The following is a 22,999-nucleotide window of genomic DNA, read 5'->3' on the forward strand; positions in this document are numbered from 1 at the left end:
ATACCGACATGGTGTATTCCTGCCTTGTGTTCCCAGGATTGGATGTAGATCCATCATAAGCCTGACCTGGATAATGCAGTTACTGAAGATGAATACATGAAACATGTATTATACAGTGTTTTCAATAAATATTCAGACACCATCCTCATTTTGTTACCCCTGTAGCATTGGCAAAACATTGAATAAAATACTGCATGCTTTTTCTTGTATTCGATACTAGTAAGCTATAGCTAGGTGTGACACAGGGTGCAGGACCTCTTGTGAAGACTGATGGCATCATGAATTCGGCTAAGTATGAGAATATTTTAGCTCAAAAACTCTTTGCCAAGAGGTTAACACTAAAAAATAAAGCAACAAAGAGACATTCAGGCACTGACTATATTTATGGCATCACTTTCCTGCAGGCTAACAGGATCCTACAGCAGTCATGCCAGCTGACTAAAAAAGACTGACATCAAAGAGTTCAAACACCGTGAAAGCTTAAAAAGGCAGGCTGCTGTTAATGGAGAAAAGTGCAGGGACAGGAAGATTACGGTCTTTCTGCTATTTATGAGTGCCTCTTGTTTTCACAAAAACCTATGAAATGACTCAAGGATGGGGTTCAAGCACTCCCTGCTGGCCAGAGAATGCACTTTGTTGTGCTTGTGAATGTGATGTGAGACTAAACACAAACCGAGTCATCCTTTTAACCAGTATGTCTTTATTGGCTTGTGTTCGTACTTTATAATTTTAACTGCTAACAGAGAATTTTTTTGTAAACAAATTTCCTGTGCAACAAGGAAACAATGCACTTGTAGTTAGAACAGGATCAGATGGTTAGGAGCTGGTCCATTCCTTACAGTACCTTTCCTATTAGTTGTACTGTACTTGCTGAATAATGTTTTTAAGACATTGTCATCTTTATATGGGCTCTCTATACGACTTTCATAGTAATTTTACTATTATAGTTTTTACTCATATGGTAAATTGCATAGGACATCTTAAATTTAAGAGTGGTAATTCATGTACAGCAAATAATAAATAAATAAATAAGAAAGTCTAACCTATAATTCACTCATGATGCTACAAAGATTATGACTAGTGCTGCCCCTGTCATTTTTATTTATTTATTTATTTATAAATCTTTTAGATGAATCTTCAGGCATTAGTATTTGCATAACATTTGGATCTGAAGAGATAATACATTAATGCAAGGTTGACAAACAAGGACTCTTTATTCAAGAGACAAAATCTGAGCAAACAGGAAGACTCTTGAAGCCCATTCCCCTTGAAACATTAGTTGCCTATTTCTGTGCCAACAGAAGGTTAAGATTACGGATTTAATCGATGTAATCCATTTATTATCTTGGCTTTCATCCAAAACCAGGGATCCAGAGAAGAACCCCTAAACCCATTTCACACCATACAGCCTGTCATTTATCATCAGGGAAAATATACAAGACATTTGACATTCTGTCTTCAGTGAAGGACTCAATCCATCACGTCTAAAAATATTTTTTAACACATTTCTTCATTTCTATATAGAACGCTCATATTCTAACACACACTCTTAAATAGTGCCAAATGCACACAGTCAATTAAAAGAATAGTTGTTTTTGTCTTTAAAAAAAATAAATTAAATTATTATAATAATAATAATAATAATAATAATAATAATTATTATTATTATTATTATTATTATTATTATATAAAAAGAATGTCAAACATACACAACTTTCCACATACTGAAAATATAATCGATCAGCCAAGCCATGTCTGGTGTCTGAAATGTTTTACTGTTTCAGGGGTGAAAGTAATCCATCTCACCAAAAATAAAGCACTACATGCCTCACATCTTCTGTAATATTATTCTTAAATAAAAGCATTAGTAAAATAGCAGATATTCAACTTTAATATTTTCACATTTAAGTTTAAAGTAGAATTATATTATTATTATTATTCATATATTTTCTAGATTTCAGGTACAACTCTCCATTCAAATTTTGGGTGGTTAGTTGTATATTATATTAATATAATATTATATTATATTATATGAAAATGATGTACAATTACAAGCGTGGCAGTTGTAAGTCTGCATCAATGTCAGCTCTTGGTCTAGTCCAAGATAGACCAGCTTATATCAAGGTACACAGAGCAAAGTCTTGTTTCTTAATTACAGTTGTCTCTCTTGGCTTGAGTAACAGAATAGAACATAGGTGATGGAAATTCCTAACACTTTGGCACCATGCTAAAGAAAGTGCTCAACAGAATCGTCTATGATCCATACAATAAAATAAAATAAAAATACTGTACTCATTTCTACAAAAGCATATCAAAATGCACGTGCACTCTCTAAAGTTGATGAAGGAATACTGAAGTTGCTCATACAAAAAAAAGCAGATACACAACTTTCAAACTTGGCCATGCTGACCTCTTTTAGGAAAGTGGTACAAAAAAATACAAGTGCAAATGTCTCAGGGGTCTGTGCGTGTATGTGTGTGCGCGTGTGTGTGCACGCGCGCGTGTGTGTGTGTGTGTGTGTGTGTGTGAGCGCGCACACACGCTTTTCTACATGGATCATTCAGATTTGCCTTCAACCTGCATTTGCTCCTCATCTTCTACCACTAATATCTGTAGGTTGTGAATCTGCCCGTTGGTTTCCAAATGCAGCTCCTCCATTTCAACTTTCATCTCTTTCTCTATTTCTCCCACCACTATTCCACTTCCATCTTCCCCTGCTCCCTCCATCCTTCTCCTCTCTTCCTCTTCCTTGGCTGCTCCACCTGTCTCTGCTGCCATCTGCAGGTTGATCTCAATTGCTTGGCTCTCGTGATCCTGCAACAACACCGTGTTTGCCATTTCCACTGCACCTGCTGCTCCCAGTTCCACCGTACCCACTGATCCTAACGCACCAAGCTCCACAGTGCCCAGCTGTGCTGGCTCTTGCGCAGCCATTGTGCCCACCAATGTTAGGGTCTCTGCCTTGCTGTCATGCTGTGGCATGTGAGTAAAGAGAGTGACCGCACCAGGTGGCTGTGCCAGGCCGGGCAAGGTAATGGGTTGGCACACAGAGGAGAGGGTGATGGGAGAGATGAGTGTGTACTGGGGTGAGTGGAGTGTCAGTGGCTGGAGCACTGTGGCAGAGGCTGGCCGTTGTAGGCGAGGCCGTTTGGGAGCGCGCCTTGGTGGAGGAGGGGAGGACGAAGACGAAACCAACCAGCTCTGAGCTTGCTGCTTCTTCTGCTCCTCCAGCTGCTGTTCCAGACCTAACACACACACACACACACACAAACACAGACAGCTGTAATATCATTCCTCTTCAATATTCATCTTCAGTAAACATTTTATCCTGATCAGGGTCATGGTGGATCTGGAGCCTATCGCAAGCGCATAAGGTGTGAATATACACCATGGATGGGATGCCTAAATTGTTCATGCAAACATTTCAACCAAAATGTTATTCATGTAAACATGGTTCTACAACTAAATGGAGAACCACCATGGCCTAGTACTAAAAAGCAAAGCATCACCTTGTGATCGTGACCTCACATTTGTAGCCTATAAAACCTCAATATGTCACATTTGTCCTTTGGGCATTCTTGTCCCAGTGTCCCGGATGGCCTAGCAGTCCTCAACTTCATTGTAGAACCATGGTTACGTATGTAAAATACCGTTGTACTTCCTTATGTTCTGCACCGTGAGGTTGGTTTCCTTCCAGAACTAGTGGAGAACACGTACAAGGGTTCGTAACACTTCCTAATGCATCCCCTGGAGTGCTGACACCGATTTCTTTTTCCCAAAATGTTGATATTGCTACCTCTTGAGGATGATAGTCACCTAAGTGTGATGTTGAGCTTTGTTGAGAGTAAAATACTGTTACTGCTCAATACTGATCAGAATAATTACTCATACTGTTAGCACTCATGATAAGAATCACTCAGTCTGTTAATACTCGAAGTCTATTTATAGTGCACTTTTAAAAACAAAAAGTTTTTACCAAAGTGCTGTTCAGCCTTGCTCGAGGGACAACCAAAAGTAACTGCTCAGTGGACCTAAGTGCTCGATGGAGCATGTTGATGTATTAAATCAGAAAGATATCTTGCTGCTAGTCCATTTAACAATTTAAATAATAAAACTAAAATCTTAAAATCAATTCTAAAATGAACAGGAAGCCAGTGAAGAGAGGACAATATTGGTGTAATATGTTATCGCTTGCATATTCCTGTAAACAGGCGTGCAGCAGCATTCTGTACCATCTGCAAATGTGTTAGGGAGGCTTGGCTAATGCCTACATAAAGGCCATTGCAGTAGTCAAAGGTCAAAATAAAAACATGCATAACCCTTCAAAAACTCATTAAAAACAGAAAAGACTTGACTTTGGATAATTGCCTCAACTGAAAAAAACTCGATTTAATTACTATATTAATCTGTTTGTCCAGTTTAAATTGACTGTCCATAACAACACCCATGGGTTTATTTTACAGTAGGCTTCACATATGGTTTTATAGCACCCAAATCCAGATAAGGGGAGCCACGGACACCCCCAGGTCCAAATACCACGACTTCCGTTTTCCCTTCATTGAACTTTAAACATTTTAAGGCCATCCAGGCTTTAATGTCCTCAAGACAGCCCAACAATGGTGCTATGGAGTTAGAATCTTTCCTTTTCAAAGGCAGATAGAGCTGTGTATCATCTGCATAACAATGAAACAAGAATCCATATTTCCTAATAATTGACCTAGGGGAAGCATGTATAAGGTGAACAAGATAGGCCCAAGAATGGAGCATTCATGGGGAGGATGAGAATCACTTACTAAGGATAAGAATCACTCAATCTATTGATATTTTACCCTGAGACTCTATTGAGGATAATAATGGATCAGGGTCTGATCTGTTCCTGGTTGAGGGTGAGAGTCACTCACACTCGCCACAGAACCCACAGCATGTGATGACAGCAGTTAGTCTGTACTGTAGAATCTGGTGAAGGTGAATGGTGAAACTCTAGTGTTTGCCAATGAAAAACTTCTTAGTGCCACCCAAGAGGTGGCCATCAAATGGTTGAATGGTTCTCCCCAAAGCACACAAAGTCCTGGTCAGTGACACATCTCACTGGACAAAGGGCTGGCCTGGGCACATTCTCATGCACAATTGTAGATAGTTTTAGAAGTTTATTAACATAATGCAGGATTAACATTGACATGTTTCCCCAACTTGCCAACTGAGAACTTAATTCACCTACTTGTCTGGCCATTATAATATCCAATAAAAATGTCTTTAAAATGCCTGTCTTAGGTGTAAGCCATTTTACATCTATGTCTTCTATGGGTTCACACAGCAAATTTCTCAAACTGCCCAGCACCAAGTTCAGGCCCCAATGTGGAGTTCCTTTGTGTGAAGATTCACACTACTTAGACATCCTTACTAGTTTGGCTGAAGACAATGCTGCCACATACACCTTCAGGGTAGATCCAAACAGAGATGTTACTAGCAGCCTCTGTAAAAGCTCTCAACATCGTTAATGCAAAATAAGGGGCTTAGGCCCAGTGTTCTACACCACAGTGAGAAACCTTTATACATACTTGCACATAAGTGGCACATAGATGTATGTGTCTAACTCCTTCCAAACATGCCAGTATGCTGGGGTTGCTCTCAGGGACCAGACCTATAACTCCAGGGTGTGAGGTCTGATGTCTCTGGGATACCAGTTCCGGTCTGATGCATAGTAAGCATGGGCCCATCAACAGCCTCAGTAATAAACAGGACCACGATTTGTTTGGCCAAAATGGGGCTACCAACAATACCCCTATCTTAGATTTCATGAGTCATGTGTGAATTCAGCCCAGAACCCCTGTCTTTTTGCAATGTGCTCAGTAGACAACTGTTTGATGTTGCTGTTGATAATGCTTTAATCGCAAATGGGTAAACCAACCCATCATCAACTGCATATTTTCAAACCCAGTGCAGACATTCACCAGCACTTCTGGTCAACTATGGCCAAATAATAAGCAATTCATGCCAAATGTTTTTCTGAAATGGTTAAGTCATGCATGTCAGAGAACAGATATATTCACCCCATGGCTCCATCTATTTTGTTGCGTTCTTATACTCCGGACATTGTACATGTTAGTAAAGGGCTCCATTCCATAGAGTTCCATTCAAATCAGACAGGTTACCTTTTTTTAATTTTCAATTCCAATTGTTGTAGATTACAACAGCTATTTGTGTGGTACTGATACTCATTACTTTAACATGAGCAACCAGAACAAACACAAATATTGTTTGTTCACGGTCCCAGTGCCTACTGTTATATTTTTAAGTGGACTGTGATGTAATGCAATTTGGTTCAACTTTGACAGTCCCTGCCCCCATGCTCTCTTGAGACTGCTGCAAGTTTGGCCATTATTTTCCTTAATAAATATGAATTGCACTGTTGAGTCAGTAATGCATACAGAACGAGCTGAACAAAAGGAGGCTTAGATTACGCTTATGGTATGTAGACGTGTCACATCCGTGGCATTTTAACCTTAAATATAAGGGTTAAAAACAGGGAAAGTTTCCTCCGAGAAGGTCTCAGTCATTACTCACTGGTTAACGTTTTGAGGACCTGTTTCTGTCCTAGGTCAGTCATTTGCCGCCGAACAGCCAGGATTCGTTTGATTGAGTCCAGCAGGCCAAACACTTGAGTGAGGTTACTCAGAACTGCTACTTCTGTAAAACAGAAAAAAATCACACCACCCTTATACACAGTATCAAATATTCAATGACAAAGCTTGACCCAGGCTGCCGAGACAACCCTAATATAGTGCTGAGAATGATTACTCCAACTGGCTCACCAACATCTTGTAGGTTAGCCTGGTCAGAGCGAAGCTGTACCCCTCTCAGCATCTCCAGCAGCTCTGTGCGGATGTTACTGACCACTTCTCCCATGAGGCCGACGTCCGCTATGCCTTTCCAGAAGCTCAGTGTCTCCTCTGGTAGATAAAGAATGCATCCAGGCAATCATAATACTTTATCATAAGATCTTTAAGAAATGTTTTTGTAAAAAAGCAAAACATTGTAGCCTGGATCTCACCTGATATCTCTACCCCTTCCTTTTTCTTTGAAGCCTCTACATTAGCATTACACCAGTCCAAAGAGCTTGTCGCTTCCTCTGGCTTCTCTTCTATCACAACAACTTCTGCTCCATTACCCACAGCAACCTGCCCTGGAAAACAAGGAGACAGACAAAGAAAATATATTTTTTTTAGATTAAAGAATTAGTTATTTGCCACTTTCTATAACGTATGGAACGTTTAACAGTCCGAACTAGAGATTGTGATGTGCAATTGCATGTAAATGTCTCACCCTGGGAGGATAAAGGAGTATTGAGTACACTGCTGTCAGGAGGGAAGCGTGTGTTGTTGATCAGGAGGTCAAATTTGGTACTGCGGCAGGTGTTGGTACATAGCGTGCTATGCTGATAGAAATCTAACTGACCCGAGTCCATCATTTTCCTAGACAGCAAGAGAGAGAGAGAGAGAGAGAGAGAGAGAGAGAGAGAGAGAGAGAGAGAGAGAGAACAACTCATGTCATTCAATATGCACAAAATTATAAAACTGTTTAGGATATGAATTTTCTATTGGTTTACAGAACTGAGTTGTGAAAATCAACAAATGAAAGTTCTCCAAGATAAAGATAAAGCACCTATAGTTACCAGGACCAAATGTGCATCCGTTCCCCTTCAGTGAATGCTGCTTTATTTGACAAAGCAAAAAAAGAATCCTTTTCTGGTTTGATTCTTTACCAAAATATCTTCCTAACTACATGCTCCAGAATATGTCTTATATTAGATTTTGATTTGATTAATATTCAATTGCAATGTGTGATGTTTGACTGAACCGGTCAGCCAGATTGTATAGCAAAACATTTGTAAATGTTTATACTGAAAATAGTTTTGGGGCATTTTTTTTTAGCAACATAAACCAATATAATATTTACATACTGTAAGCACTTTACTCAAACAGAGCACAAGTGTTAATGTGCTAAAGGTATAATTAGCACCGGAGTTCCAGGAGTGAAACCCGATTCGGTCTTCTGCGGCTCAAGCCCATCAGACTTCAGCTTTGATGTGTTGTGCATACTGAGATGCTTTTCTGCTGAACATGGTTGTAAAGAGTGGTTATTTGAGTTACCATAGGCTACCTGTCTGCTCGGAGCAGTCTATTCTCATCTGAGTTCTTTCATCAACAAGGCGCTTCCGCCCACAGAACTGCCACTCACTTGATGTTTTTTTTGTTTTTTTCCACCATGCTGTGTAAATTCTAAACACTGTTGCGCATTTAAATCCCAGGAGATGTGAAACCAACAACCATGCCACAGTCAAGATCACTGAGATCACATTTTTCTTCATTCTGATGTTTGAAGTTAATATTAACTGAAGCTCTTGACCTGTATCTGCATGATTTTATGCACTGTATTGCTGCCACATGACTGGCTGATTGGATAATTGCATGAATGAGAAGGTGCTCCTATTAAAGTATAAGGGTGCATTTTAATTAAAGTTAATTATATGAAAGGTAATTTATGGACATCCATAAATTATCCCGTTACAGCTCATTAGGTCAGAATAATTTATTTTAAAAACCTCGTCCACTATACCTGAGCATGACACCCCCCATTCTGATGGCCCGTTTCCAGTCCTTAAGAGTAGCTTTGCCAGACATATGGACAAACTGCTTAGGGCTGATTAACTCGTCCTCATACTGGAGAGAGAGAGAGAGAGAGAGAGAGAGAGAGAGAGAGAGAGAAAATTGTAAAGCCATAGCGCAATACAGTTTCCAAGCACTGTCATTTAAAGAGATTACATTTTAAAATTGCATGTTTTTTTTTTCACATAACAGAGCTGACAGGAGCTTGAGTCAGTGTGACAAAGTGTTGTTTAAGGAAAAGGGATTTGGTTTCTGAACGCAGGTGGGAAAGTAACCCCTTGTTTAATAACACTCTCAAGCAAGGACACTTCTTATTAGTTGCTAATGAAGCATTCCACATATATACATGTACATGTACAGTGCCCTCCACTAATATTGGCACCCTTGGTAAATATGAGCAAATAAGGCTGTGAAAAAGTGTCTTTATTGTTTAACATTTTGATATTTTGTTCAAAAGAATTCACAAAAATACTATGCTCTCATGGATATCAAACAATTGCAAGCACAACAGGTTTATCAAAGTATATATATTCGTTAAATGTAGGTGTGCAACTATTATTGGCACCCCTATGAATTCATGAGAAAAATATATCTGAAGTATATTCCCATTGATATTTTACATTTTTTAGCACACCTGGGTGACTAGGAACAGAAAATTGTTCAACCATGACTTCTTGTTTCACAGCAGTATATATATGAGGAAACACATGGGCCAAATTCCCTTAGTCATTCATAACAATAGGTAAAACCAAGGAATATAGCTATGATGTGCGGCAAAAGGTTGTTGAGCTTCACAAAATGGGAAGTGGCTATAAGAAAATAGCACAAGCATTGAAAATGTCCATTTCCACCTTCAGGGCAATAATTAATACGTTCCAGTCAACTGGAAATGTTATAAATCAACCTGGAATTAACATGTGTCTATACTGTCTCAACACACTGTGAAGAGGATGGTTCGAGTGGCCAAAAAATCTCCAAGGATCACAGCTGGAGAATTGCAGAAGTGAGTTGCGTCTTGGGGTCAGAAAGTCTCCAAAAGTACACTCCAAAGTCACCTACATCACCACAAGTTGTTAGGAAGGGTTTCAAGAAAAAAGCCTCTACTCTCATCCAAAAACAAACTCAAGCATCTTCAGTTTGTCAGACACTACTGGAACTTCAAATGGGATCGGGTTCTATGGTCAGATGAAACTAAAATAGAGCTTTCTGGCAATAAACACCAGAGGTGGTTTTGGCACACACAGAGAGGTAGCCATATGGAAAAGTATCTCATCCCCACGGTTAAATATGTTGGTGGCTCTTTAATGTTTTGGGGCTGTTTTTCTGCTAGAGGATCTGGACATTTTGTTAGGATTCATGGCATCATAGGTTCTATGAAATATCAACAGATATTAAATGAAAACCTGACTGCCTCTGCCAGAAAGCTTAAAATGGGCCATGGTTGGATCTTCCAGCAGGACAATGTTCCAAAACATACATCAAATTCAACACAGAAATGGTTTACTGACCACAAAATCAAGGTCCTGCCATGGCCATACCAGTCCCCTGACTTGAAGCCCACAGAAAACCTGTAGGGTGAACTGAAGAGGAGAGTCCACCAGCTTGGACCTTGAAATTTGGAGAATCTCGAGAGATTCTGTATGGAGGAATGGTCTCAGATCCCTTTCCATGTATTCTCCAACCTCATCAGGCATTATAGGAGAAGTCTCAGAGCTGTTATCTTGGCAAAGATAAGCACAAAGTATTGACTAAAAGGGTGCCAATAATTGTTGCACACCTATACTTAAAGATTTTTTTTTTTTATAAACCTGTGATTTGTTTGCAATTGTTTGATATCTATGAGAGCAGAGTATTTTTGTGATTTTTTAACAAAAGATCAAAAGGTTAAACAATAAAGACAATTTTTCACAGACTCCCATGCTCAGATTTACCAAGGGTGCCAATATTAGTGGAGGGCACTGTATAAATGACTGATAACTGACATATAAAAAGTTGATTAAGGCCACTCACCTTGACACATTTGACATTAATTCCTGGGCAAACAAATTTCTTGAACAGAAGAACAGCTTTGCTCTCGCCACATGTAATGGGGTATCCCAGCTCAACATCCTCTCCCGCTGTCAAAATTTCATCTCAAAAAGCAAGCATAAACACTATTACTGATCTATGCATGACATCCATGTTGAAAAATCTTGGGTGAAACCAAAATGAAAACACTTTTTTGTAGAGGTCGACCGATTGATCGGTTTTGCTGATTAATTGGCACTGATAACAGTTTGCTGGAACTATCGTTTATCCACAAAAATACACACCGATAGGGTGCGTCTGTTGCAGGAGCGGCTGAGAAGAGTCTGCTGTCATTATGGCGTATGAAAGCGGCCTCTAGAGGCGAAATAAAAACTAACACTGACCAATTTTGTTGCGCTATTTGAAGTGTTTTTTGATTCATTTTAGATATCTCTATTTTTATTTGTTATTTGGAGTGTTACTTTTCAGTTCAGTTTGGATGTATATCTTTTATTTACTTTAATATTTATTAGTTAATATAAATTTTATTTTTGCATTGCTACATAAATTGTAAAGATAGTATGGTGTTCGATGCAAATCTGAATCGAAAAAATAAGTAACTGAACATTTGGTGTGCTCATTCTAATTATCTTTTTATATCACATATTAAACACAACGCAGTACAGAAGACCAGAGTCTATGTATAGTAGGGTTGTCAAACGTACTGGTATTTGGTACCAAGTCGGTACTAAAAAGAAAAAAAGTTGACAGTACCAGATTTCACAAGTACCAGTAGTACTGGGTTAACCCGGTACTGACGCGCTGTTTGACAGGTAGTTCGTCGGGAACTTTTCATAGGTGCACCGTGCAACAAGAAGAGCCAAAGCAGCAGCAGCTCCCACGCTTACCATGGCTGCATCCAAAACCGCATACTTACCTACTATATAGTAGGCGAAATACATGTATTTATCTCGGACACTCGTTTTCCGCTTTTGGTGCTATTACCGCTAAGTGTGTAAAAGCCGCACCCCTAAAAATTTAAGTGCCACTACATTAACCGTGATTTCAGTAAGAGCGGCTGTTTACCTGCAGTATTTATTCAAGCAGTTCAAGCAGGTGAGTTTAAAATTATGGTAGCAGCTGCATTATGAATGTTGTAGCATAGTTTCATTCCAGTGAATTATTGCAAGAAAACATCCTCATTTTTGCTTACTTCAGGTTAGCATACACGTGTTTAAAGCTAATACGGTCAGGAGTCCTTATTAACCATTTAATGCTTTAACTTTTATTGGGGTAAAAGAAATGGGAGGACATGACGGGGTTTACTAATTTTACCCACCAGAGGCTTTTTGATGACCTATATGAAATTTACATGTTAGAAAATAATAGAGGTGTGGCTAGCACTGTTTATGTCTTGAATATCAGTCAGTCAGAAAAACATTTCTACTCTTGTCTGGATAACTCCTAGTAGCTTTAATAATGATATACTTGTATACAAGTATACAGAATGGCATTTTTTTTTAAAAATACATTTTATGTTGATAACTTTGTTAATAAAATAGTATGTTGTTTAATTAGCATGTTTTTGTGTTTTGCTATGGCACCAAAATTGGTACCGACTACCATGGAATATTTACTGGTATTGGTACCGACTACTCAAATTCTGGTACCGTGACAACCCTAATGTATAGTGCATGTTTATGGCTTTCAAGCTTTTAGCTTGAAATATATATAGTCACATATAGTGTGAAAGATAAGAATTGTTTTAGCTATGACTAGTAATTTCTTTTATGACAGAAATTATTTGGAAATTGTGGACCTTTGATATTTCATGTATTTCCCTTTTCAGACATATTTACACTTTAGGCAGAAAGAAGAAGGTGTCCATTTGTGGACATTTTCAGCTGAAAATTTTTTGCATTCGATACCTGAAAGGTGGAATGTGAATTTTGAAATCATACGAAAGCTAATTAATAGGTTACTATATCATTTAGTTGTAATTTACTATGTGGGAAAGCAAAGTACATATGAACTACCTGCTGTAACTGTCTCTCCTCCATTATCTTCAGTCCTGTAGACACACACAGACACCCACATACACTTAAATCAAGGCCTTTGTTGAATTACTTGTCAGCTACATTAGCCTTGTAACAAAACTAAAGAAGCAAATGTCACACAGCATCCATGCATTTGATAATTCCTCTATATAGTACATACAAAATCTTACTGATGTATACTTCTGCGAACATGTGCAGATGTGCGGACTAGGGAGCAGTCTCAAAGAAAATAAAAAAACAAACCACTAGCCATTCCTCTAGCCGTGGGTCAATGTCTGCATTTATCAGCCATTACATCACGTAACCCTGAAGGATTTTGTAAATGCAGCTCGCGTTTTGGAGCACTCCAAGCAATGAACTGGTGTATTCCTCCAGAACTTACAATTCTTGATGCGCCGTTTGGCTTTTGAAAAACATTCTGAAACTGGTGGAAACACTGGCATAGGTACATGGCCTTTTACCTGCTGTATTAGCATTAACGTGTACAGTGGTGCTTGAAAGTTTGTGAACTCTTTAGAATTTTCTATATTTGTGCATAAATATGACCTAAAACATCATCAGATTTTCACACAACTCATAAAATATTGCGATCCAATATTGCATAACTGTGAGTGGCAAAAGTGTGTGAACCGTTGCTTTCAGTATCTGATGTGACCCCCTAGTACAGTAATAACTGCAACTAAGCATTTCCAGTAATTGTTGATCATTCCTGCACATCGGCTTGGAGGAATTTTAGCCCATTCCTCAGTACAGAACAGCTTCAACTCTAGGATGAGATGGGTTTCCTCAAATGAGTTTTGATTCTGATTTTTTTATTCTGATTCTGAACTGCTTGCTTCCGGTCCTTCCACAACATTTCTAATGGATTGAGGTCAGGACTTTGACTTGGCCATTCCAAAATATCAACTTTATTCTTCTTTAACCATTCTTTGGTAGAATGACTTGTGTGCTTAGGGTCATTGTCTTGCTGCAGGGCCCACTTCCTCTTGATATTCAGTTCATGAACAGATGTCTTGATGTTTTCCTTTAGAGTTTGCTGGTATAATTCAGAATTCATTGTTCTATCAATGATGGCAAGCTGTCCAGGCACAGATGCAGCAAAACAAGCCAAAACCTTAAGACTACTACCACCACCATGTTTCACAGATGGGATAAGATTCATATGCTAGAATTCAGTGTTTTCATTTCTCCAAACATGACACTTCTCATTTAACCCAAAAGGTTCTATTTTGGTCTCATCAATCCACAAAACATTTTCCATTAGCCTTCTGGCTTGTCCATGTGATATTTAACAAATGGAGAAAAGCACAAATGTTCTTTTTGGAGGGTAGTAGCTTTCTCCTTGCAACCCTGCCATGCACACCATTGGTCTTTAGTGTTCTCTTGATGATGGACTCATGAATATTAACATTAGCCAATGTGAGAGAGGCCTTCAGAAGTTATCCTGGGATCCTTTGTGACCTCATGGACTGTTACACATATTGCTTTTGGAGTGATCTTTGTTGGTCAACCACTCCTGGGGAGGGTAACAATGGTCTTGAATTTCCTCGATTTGTATACATCTGTCTGACTGTGGATTGGTGGAGTCCAAACTCTTTAGAGATGGTTTTCTAACCTTTTCCAGCCTGCTAAGCATCAACAGCTCTATTTCTGAGGTCCTCAATGTGTTTTCAATTAATGGGATAACAATATATAAATGACCAAGTATAATATTTTTGACTCATTTGTTTAATTGGGTTCTCGCTGTGTACGTTTAGGACTTATGTGAAAATCAGATGATGTTTTAGGTCATATTTATGCAGATATATAAAAACATTTTAAAGGGCTCACAAAATTTCAAGCACCACTGCAAGTAGTGCACATTATCATCATAAAACTGAATATATTTATATTACATCTCACTTAAATCTGCATCACTGGAACCCACTGGGAGCAGGCAGGACTGGTCAAATTTTCTGTGGGAGCGGACGGGTTTAGTCAGAATTCTTTTGGGACTGGGTGGGAGGGGGGAGTTAAAAAACCAGTCCCGTTCACAAGTCTAGCGTACACTAATAAAACTTTTACAACTTCCCAGCAAAAAATAAATAAAAAATACAGTAGAAAACGGAACAATGTCATAATATCTGATTTTGTAGTGCCAAAAAATTTCCATTAGCTAACATATTCCTAGTGACTCAAAAGTGCTGCACATGTTACACTGCCTAAACCAGTAAACCTCAAAGTGCTGCTAGTCTACCTAGGCCTCCATGATTGTTTTATGGAGTCTTTGTACACTAGTACTCTCCTACTTCAGCTGCATCCTTAACTTTGATAGACCTACGTGAGATGAGAGAATGGATAAGAGAAGCAAAGTACTAGATGTGATTAAAAAATGACTTATTTACATTGTATTTAAGGTATAAACTACAGTAATATTATGCTGGAGAGCTTTGTTTTGCCTTCTGTTTTTAAATGAACACCTCAACTAACACCACTTGGCCAATCTCCAAAAGAGAAGACAGTTAGAGTGTACCAAAAGAGATATTGTCGGATATTGTTTCCTCCTTGTACTATCTTAGGCAGCTTTTCCTTGCCACTCTTAACTTTAACTAGCTCATTTGGGCCATATTTTTGTCGCAGTTTGACTGAATTGAATACTAGTGCATTTGGAATATATTTATGTGAGGTTGCTCTTCACATATCTATCCACACAGGCAATATGAATAGATGTTCTTGAGCAGGTGACCCACCCAGATGTGACGGGCTGCAGCTGAAGAATGACTTGTGTCTTGTTTGAATCACCTGCTGCAACCTCCTCTTCGTCAGTGGCCTTCATCACCACTACGTCTCCCATGGACACGGTCACCTCTGTCTCCGCCATGTCCTTCCTCTGGGCCACACTGGTGAAGAAGACAGAGAGCCATTGGAAATCTTTCAAACATTACAAAAAAGCTTTCGGTTTTAGGGTCCATTACTTTTAATTTGCGAGAGTAAACCAACACTGAGCACATGTCTGTTACAAAGTAAACTGTAGTACATCTCCTTCGTTGCTGCAGACTGCCAAAACTGACTTCGAAATAACCAAATATTTTTGGAGTGTGAGACTACAGATGCCCACATGGTGGTATACCACGGTTTGATCCTGAGCTTGGGTGTGGAGTTTTGCATGTTCACATGTCTGAAAGGGGTTTCCTCTGGGTTCTCTGGTTTCCTCCCACCTCCCAAGAACATTCTGGTAAGTGGATTGTCTTTAATAAAAATTTCCCGTAGCTGTGAATGAGCATGCCCTGCTGAAAAAGAAACCATCCCAGAAGTTCTAATGGTTTCTACTGCAAATACTATTTCACCATTTTAATCAGCTAACCATTAAAACCATTACCCGTCCTTAATGGTATCCACTTGACATAACACGCCCCCAAGGCAGCAAATGACCAGTAGAGACTCAGGCACCATTACAGTTTCCATTAAAACCAATACAATTGCTATTATACCCATTAAAACCATTACAAATTCCATGAGGGGTTCTACTGTTTGTTTGTTTTTGAGCAAGGTGTGAAGGTGTCCCGAGATGGACTAGAGTCCAAACCTGGGTGTATTATAATACTTATAACAACAAAAAGTACTAGCTACGATATGACCTTTTAAAAAATAACAATTATATAAAATAATGACTGGATTAGTTTATCAACGTCACTTTAATTCAAATGTCAAATGACTGTTAACCCCTATTTGTGCAAGCTTTTTTTATTATTTGCTGTATCTACAACTCTTGGAATTGTGTTTAATACAAGTATACTGAAATTTCTGTGTGCTGGTGATGTGATTGAGATCTTTTTTTCACCGTGCTTGGGCCGTCACTTAGCTACCAATGCTAGCTAGTTGTTCAGTTCCGTTAGCAAGATTAAGCTTGCTAGTTAGCTAACTGTCGTGTTAATGTGCCTTTACGACTGCCTTGCTATTCTATGTTAGCATGCTAAGCTAAAATGCGTCTTTCGGAGCTTGAACGAGGGTTTAAAAACAACAGAAGAAGGAGAAGCCTGCGTTAGCCGACTGTGGGAATGAACCCGACTTAACGTCAGAACACGCATTTACGTTGCGTGTCGCCGCTTGTTTCTGAACGCGTACGTTACGTTCGGCTTTTTTTTTTTTTTTGTACGCCTCGAAATGACGTGTCCCCGTGCGGCGGCACGCACACTCCGCAAGCACGGCCACGCAGCTCCGCCATGCCGGGGGGCTGCAGAGCCGAGGCCGGGGCGACCATAAACTCCACACAACACCCTGTTTCACAACCACTGTAACGTTATGTGGTTTTAATATAATGAAGCCTGTCCTTTTGTCCGCCTTACCGTTCACATCGACGTCGGACGCATCCTTTTTTTTTTCCCCCTGAAAGCCTTGTGAGCATGCGCAGTTATGTCAGGTTCAGACTTCCTGGTAGAAACTGAGGCTCTGTCTAGGATCTACAAACCTTTGACAGGTTTTCAGGGACATAATGGTGTTTATAAAGTGTCCTAACTCGAAGCAAACGGTTTATATATATATATATATATATATATATATATATATATATATATATATATATAAAAACAACAAATAGAAAATGAGAATATACAGTATAATATATAAAATAATAATACAAGTAAGAAAAAGAAAAGAAAAACGCTGAGATCATCATACAAATATCGTAAAAGCTTCACACAGAGACTTAGTACGTTTTGCCTTACTATTTTTCAATAAAAGTAGTAACTCGATATAATTTTTCATATCTATCTGAAATAACAAAAATATGGGTTTTCCTTTAGCCCATTTCTGTTTATGTATATGGTATTTCCACATTTAAAAATAAAAAAAAGATTAACAATAAAGGCCACATTTGGTGGTAATCTTTATTATTTAATACAAAAAAATACTTTTTTCCAGAAAAGTAAACTTTCATGCCTAAGCACTTAGAAAGAAATTTTCCAAATCTATACAAAACATTTTACTCTAAATGCATTTTTTAAAAAATAAGTGAACAACATGTTCTTTCTCAGTCCCACAGAAATCACATTTAACATCTACAGCAGTACAAAGCCTAAGGAAAAAGTGTTTTAACGGGGTACACCAGATGAAATATTTTAAAATGTACTTCTCTCAATGTTGGACATTATTATTATTTTTATTAATAAATGAAGATGAAAAACTGTTACATAAGAATTGCAAATAAATGACAACAACAACAACAACAACAACAATATGTAAACAGAAAACACACCTTACAACAGATTATGTTGGACACTTCATGCACTCAACGGTCACAGTTTTGCTTAAGTAGCGGAAGAGTGGCGTGGCTACCAGGCGCTGACGCTGACTCAGATTCGCTCAGATTCATAAAGGATCATGTTGGCCATAAAAGGTAACACTGGCATACATAATAAAATTAAAAATTCATTTTCACTGACTCTGGATATTTTGCTAAAGCTAGCGGCGTCACATTACGTGTTTGAGGACATTTGCCATCGACTGGAAAACGGCTTATAATTTCGGTTAGTAAAAAACCGTTAGTGTCCCATTTGAGACAATACTACCCTACTGAAATTCATACAGTAGATGGTAAAGTACATTTGCTGATTTGCCAAGGTTGGAGTGTAAGAACTTGAGTGTCCTGAACAGAGCCCTGACATCAACCCCACTGAACACCTTTAGGATGAACTGAAACCCCAACTGCACCCCAGATCTCATCATCTAACATCAGTGTCTGATCTCACAAATCCCCACATCCATGCTCCAAAATCTAGTGGAAAGCCTTCCCAGAAGAGTGGAGCTTATTATAACAGCAAAGGGCGAATATATCTTGAATGGGATGTTCAGCAAGGACATATGGATGTGATCGGCTGGTGTCCACAAACTTTTGGTTAATAAGTGTGTGTGTGTGTGTGTGTGTGTGTGTGTATATATATGTGTGTATATATATACACACATATATATATATATATATATATACATACATATATATATATACATACATACACACACACACACACACACACACACACACACACACACACACAACATACATACACATACACATACTTTCTACCCTTTATTTAACATTTGGGTTACATCATGTTTACCTAATAGTGAATAGTGGTGTCCTTCATGAATGAATCTTTAATATGACTCGGGGAACAACGAGAGAGAGAGAGAGAGAGAGAGAGAGAGAGAGAGAGAGAGAGAGAGTTTAATTATATTCTGTTGAAATGACTTGGGGAAAAAAAGATTCGTTCATTTTGCTGAACGAGATTCAAAGATCCGAATCAGTAAAATGATCAGAACCTTTCATTACTATTACCTAAGCACACTTGTTTAAGTCTACCGTTACTCAGGCCCTGTTTACACTAGTGCGTTTTCATTTTAAAACGGCGTTGTAAAATGAAAACGATCCTCTACCACACTGGAGTTTCCGCGGTGTTTTGAATGTCACGTGACCATTTATGCACACTGGGCGTGTGCATGGAAGAGTTGGTTGCTAGTCCAAACCGGCGTTCCATGTAGGGCTTACGCCGCTTGAAATTAGATTTGTTGCCAATTTTCTCTAATCATAGCTGCTTTTTGGTAATTTAGGCAGCTGCACTATTATAAAATACAGAATATAACTGCACAAAGGCTATTAAGAATGACGACAAAGCCAGTATAGCTTGCAGTTCAGTCTCCGTGTTGTTGTGTATACGATCACGGTAGCATAACGGTCATATGGTAGGGGCTTGACGAATCGGGGAAGGGAACGCAATAATCCAGAAGACCCAATCAGGGGGCGAGTGTGGGCAAAGCCACGCCTTCGTTTTCAAAAGTCTTCGTTTTCGAAGATCGAAAACGAAGTAGTGCACCCATTCCAAAAATTGTAAATAATTGAATAATTAAAATAAAATTATATATATATATAATATATATATATATTATTATAGATATAGATATTATATATATATATATATATATATATATATATATATATATATATATATATATATATATATATATATATATATATATATATATAAAATTTGTGCCACCCTTCACAAACACTAATGCTAGACAGCGTTTGCTACATAAGGGTAAAGTTGATGGTCCAGAAGCATCTTCGGTCCATATTCTTTTGCATTACACAAGCATCGTCACAAGTTACTCATTAGGATCAAACACACGTATACGTTACGCAGACTAATGTTGATGTGCTGCTGACTATAATTTTTTTATTATTATTATGCGTGTTTGTGTGTGTGTCTTATTATTTCTGTCTGTGCTATTATTTCAGACATCGAATATTTATGATATATATTAAATGTCTTATACACATTTTAGCATTTTAGAAATGTTTTAAGGATTTTTACACGGCACCACGGTTGGAAAACACTGGTGTAGATGACAAGCAAAAACGTAGCAAAAGTCACGCGTTGCGCTGGTGTAAATTGAATCTCATAATACTGAACTTAAGTATGTTTATATAACAAAGCTTGTAGATCTAACTGACGTACAGTAAACGTTGGGGCGCCGAAACAAACGGTTATCAGCAACCCCGGTTTTCAAAAATTATGCATCCGAAATCTCTTGATAGCGATTCCGCAATAAGGACAGAAATACCCTGCCCTTACTGTGTCAATCACGACAGATGCCCTTTTTAAACTCCGTATCGTCTGCACATCAGAGGACTCCAAACACACCCAGTGTCTCGGGGACGGTAGACTTATTTAACGCGTACCGTTTATTGCACATGAATTCAATAATGTGTTAAATCTATGAATAATAAAGTGTGTATACACCCAAAACTTTTTCTGTGAAACCAGTTTGTCGATAAATAGAATGATATCGGAATTATGTACACGAGAAGAGTATTTCGCTAAACGAAGCAAAGCACTATGGGATATTTGGTTCAGCCAATAGGAGAGAAAGAGCCAATAGGAGAGCGTCATTCTCTCCTTCTATGCTTTCAACGTGACCAAGTAGAAAACTGCTTTATAACACAGATTTAGGGAGCTTTGCTATTTATGTAGTCATGTCAAAAAACATTGTGCACTTATTAATTTCTTCAGTATACCAGAATATGTCCAAACATCGAATTATAGCGGGTATTATTACCCCAAAAGCAGTTTAACATTTACAGGTAATGGAGAAAGGCACCATAATAGTTCTTCGGTGAAACCGTGCCACCACAAGGGGTCAGTATTGGCATTTAAAACAGCTTTATTATTTATTTATTTTTACCACTACAGGGCTCTAGTGCCAAAAAGTATGCCAAAAGAATTTGGACACCTGACCGTGACAGTTATATGCAGTTCTTTCCCAAAATGTTGCCACAAATCTTTACACACACACAATTTTCTATACTGTCTTTGTATGCTGTAGCATTACTATTTCTCTTCACTGGAGGTCCAAACCTGTTCCAGCATGACAATGCCCAAAGCAAGCTCCATTAAGACATGTTTTGCCAAGGTTCCATCCCTCTTCTATACTGCTTATCCTTTTCAGGGTCACGGAGAACCTGGAGCCTATCCCAGGGAGCGACATCAGTGTCTGACCTCATTAACACTCTTGTAGCTGAATAATCAAAATCCCCACAGCAACGCTCCAAAATCTAGTGGAAAGTCTTCCCAGAATAGTGGAGGTTATTATAACAGCACAGGGAGAATAAATCTGGAATGGGATGTTCAACAATGAGTGTTAAGGTCAGGTGTCCACATACTTTTGGCCATATAGTGTGTATCTTTATACTAGTTATCCTATAATAATGATGATGATATAAACATTAAGCACTTCATGCCCTTATATATATATATATATATATATATATATATATATATATATATATATATATATATATATATATATATATATATATAAACAAGGGATGCGAAGGCAGACAGATACCTACAGTCTGTGTATAAATTGTAGTATTTATAATCTTGTGGTAGACAATCCTTTTGAAACTAATTGCTGCTGCACATTGGCTGACTTAAAACAAACCCAGGGTAGTCAAGTCATTTTTAAAGCAAAACATCATGGGATATGTAGCATGGCAATCGAATGATTTCATAAGATCACAAGAAGATTATTAAGAGACAGATAATTTTTTTTTTTTTATCATCACTAGAGAAAGTAGGTCACTGCAGCTCATTTTCGTGCCACCACAAGGGAGCGCAAATGCAGCCATTTCAGCAATGGTGGGCTTTTTTGTTTGGTTCTTTGGATAGTTGGTTGATTGATTGGTTGGTTGGTTTTTAAATAACTATCAAACATTGAACAAACTGCTACAAATAATGAATGTGATGCTTAACTTAATTACCATCTATTTCATTGTGTCTTACTTGCCACAATGATGTGATTGTAATAAATAAATAAAAATATACATACATTAATGACATAGATTAGTTTGTATGTATTTTCTTTCTACGAATAATAAATATGGGGTGCCAAAACAAATGCTTTTTAAAATTTAGCATCTTGATAGCAATTCCACAGTAAGCTCATAGTGTCCCCTTGAACCAATTTGATATTGTTGAAAATCTATGTTTAATAAGTTGAGTATACGTTTTGCTGTTAAAACAGTTGGTCAGAAAATACGATGATATTGTAAATGTGTACATAAGCATTATTATTAATGAATTAATTTCAGTGCCAGCACAAGGGGCATGCATTAATACATCAAGTACAGCAGTAGTGAGATATTTTTATGTCAAGAAATCAAACAAACATTGCATAATCAGCTATAAATAATGACTGTAATGCAAAATATAAGATTCTAAGCAATTAATTACTGCAGACTTAACACTATGCACTTCTTCATAACTATCTGCTATTGTATAGTGATTGTACTGATTTGTTCATCATTGTCAGTGGACATCTTCATTGTTTTCCCTTTGTTAGAGTTGCAGTGTATCCCAGGATCATTTGGTGTGGAATGCTAGTCCATTGTAGGGTATCATGCACTCACACATTCACACATTCATTTACACCTATGGGGCAATTTAGAATCATCAGTCCATGTACTAGCATGTCTAGAAGAGGTGAGAGAAACCCATACAGACACAGGGAGAGCATATAAAAGTCCACACAGATAGTAACCTGAGCTCAGGATGTAGCTAGAGACCCTGGAGCTATGAGGCAGCAATGCTACAGTCAGTGAATATGCATTTTATCTCTTATAAAAAATCAGCATATTGAAGAAGGAGTTCAGTGAATATTTCACACATATTTCTTTATACTGCAAATGTAGTCAATTGGCCAAGTTTTTTTTTTGGTGTGTGCCCCTTTAGTTTA

The 22,999-nt window shown here is 38.1% G+C and overlaps 1 protein-coding gene and 1 non-coding gene across 3 annotated transcripts; both read right to left on the reverse strand.

The window, feature by feature from the left end:
* Window positions 1-1,195: 1,195 nt before the first annotated feature.
* Window positions 1,196-17,172, reverse strand: gmeb1 (glucocorticoid modulatory element binding protein 1). 2 transcript variants are annotated; one of them, XM_017482477.3, is made up of 10 exons: window positions 17,056-17,172; window positions 15,460-15,609; window positions 12,710-12,744; window positions 10,677-10,798; window positions 8,617-8,720; window positions 7,324-7,472; window positions 7,052-7,183; window positions 6,813-6,950; window positions 6,565-6,687; window positions 1,196-3,245 (listed from the first exon to the last, which is right to left on the reverse strand). In XM_017482477.3, the coding sequence occupies exons 1-10, from the start codon at window positions 17,112-17,114 to the stop codon at window positions 2,557-2,559; spliced, it is 1,701 nt and encodes a 566-aa protein (XP_017337966.1). In that variant the 5' UTR covers window positions 17,115-17,172; the 3' UTR covers window positions 1,196-2,556. The 2 variants fall into 2 exon arrangements, with proteins under 2 accessions (XP_017337966.1, XP_053539984.1); XM_053684009.1 differs by lacking the exon at window positions 17,056-17,172 and adding an exon at window positions 15,840-16,873.
* Window positions 17,173-20,229: 3,057 nt separating this feature from the next.
* LOC124628787 (U11 spliceosomal RNA) lies at window positions 20,230-20,365 on the reverse strand. The gene has a single exon (XR_006983469.1). It is a non-coding gene; the product is annotated as a U11 spliceosomal RNA (small nuclear RNA).
* Between the last annotated feature and the right edge of the window lie 2,634 nt (window positions 20,366-22,999).

This window comes from Ictalurus punctatus, chromosome 12 (assembly GCF_001660625.3).
Source record: "Ictalurus punctatus breed USDA103 chromosome 12, Coco_2.0, whole genome shotgun sequence".
NCBI lineage: Eukaryota > Metazoa > Chordata > Actinopteri > Siluriformes > Ictaluridae > Ictalurus > Ictalurus punctatus.

Excerpts from the sequence above, each read along its gene's own strand:
- gmeb1 (XM_053684009.1), bottom strand. The coding sequence starts at position 16,015 with ATGGTTTCTTTTTCAGCAGGGCATGCTCATTCACAGCTACGGGAAATT. Across the intron at positions 6,688-6,812 it reads GGCTAACCTACAAGATGTTG|AAGTAGCAGTTCTGAGTAAC; the intron begins GTGAGCCAGTTG and ends TCTGTTTTACAG. Across the intron at positions 3,246-6,564 it reads GGTCCTCAAAACGTTAACCA|GTCTGGAACAGCAGCTGGAG; the intron begins GTGAGTAATGAC and ends TGTGTGTGTTAG.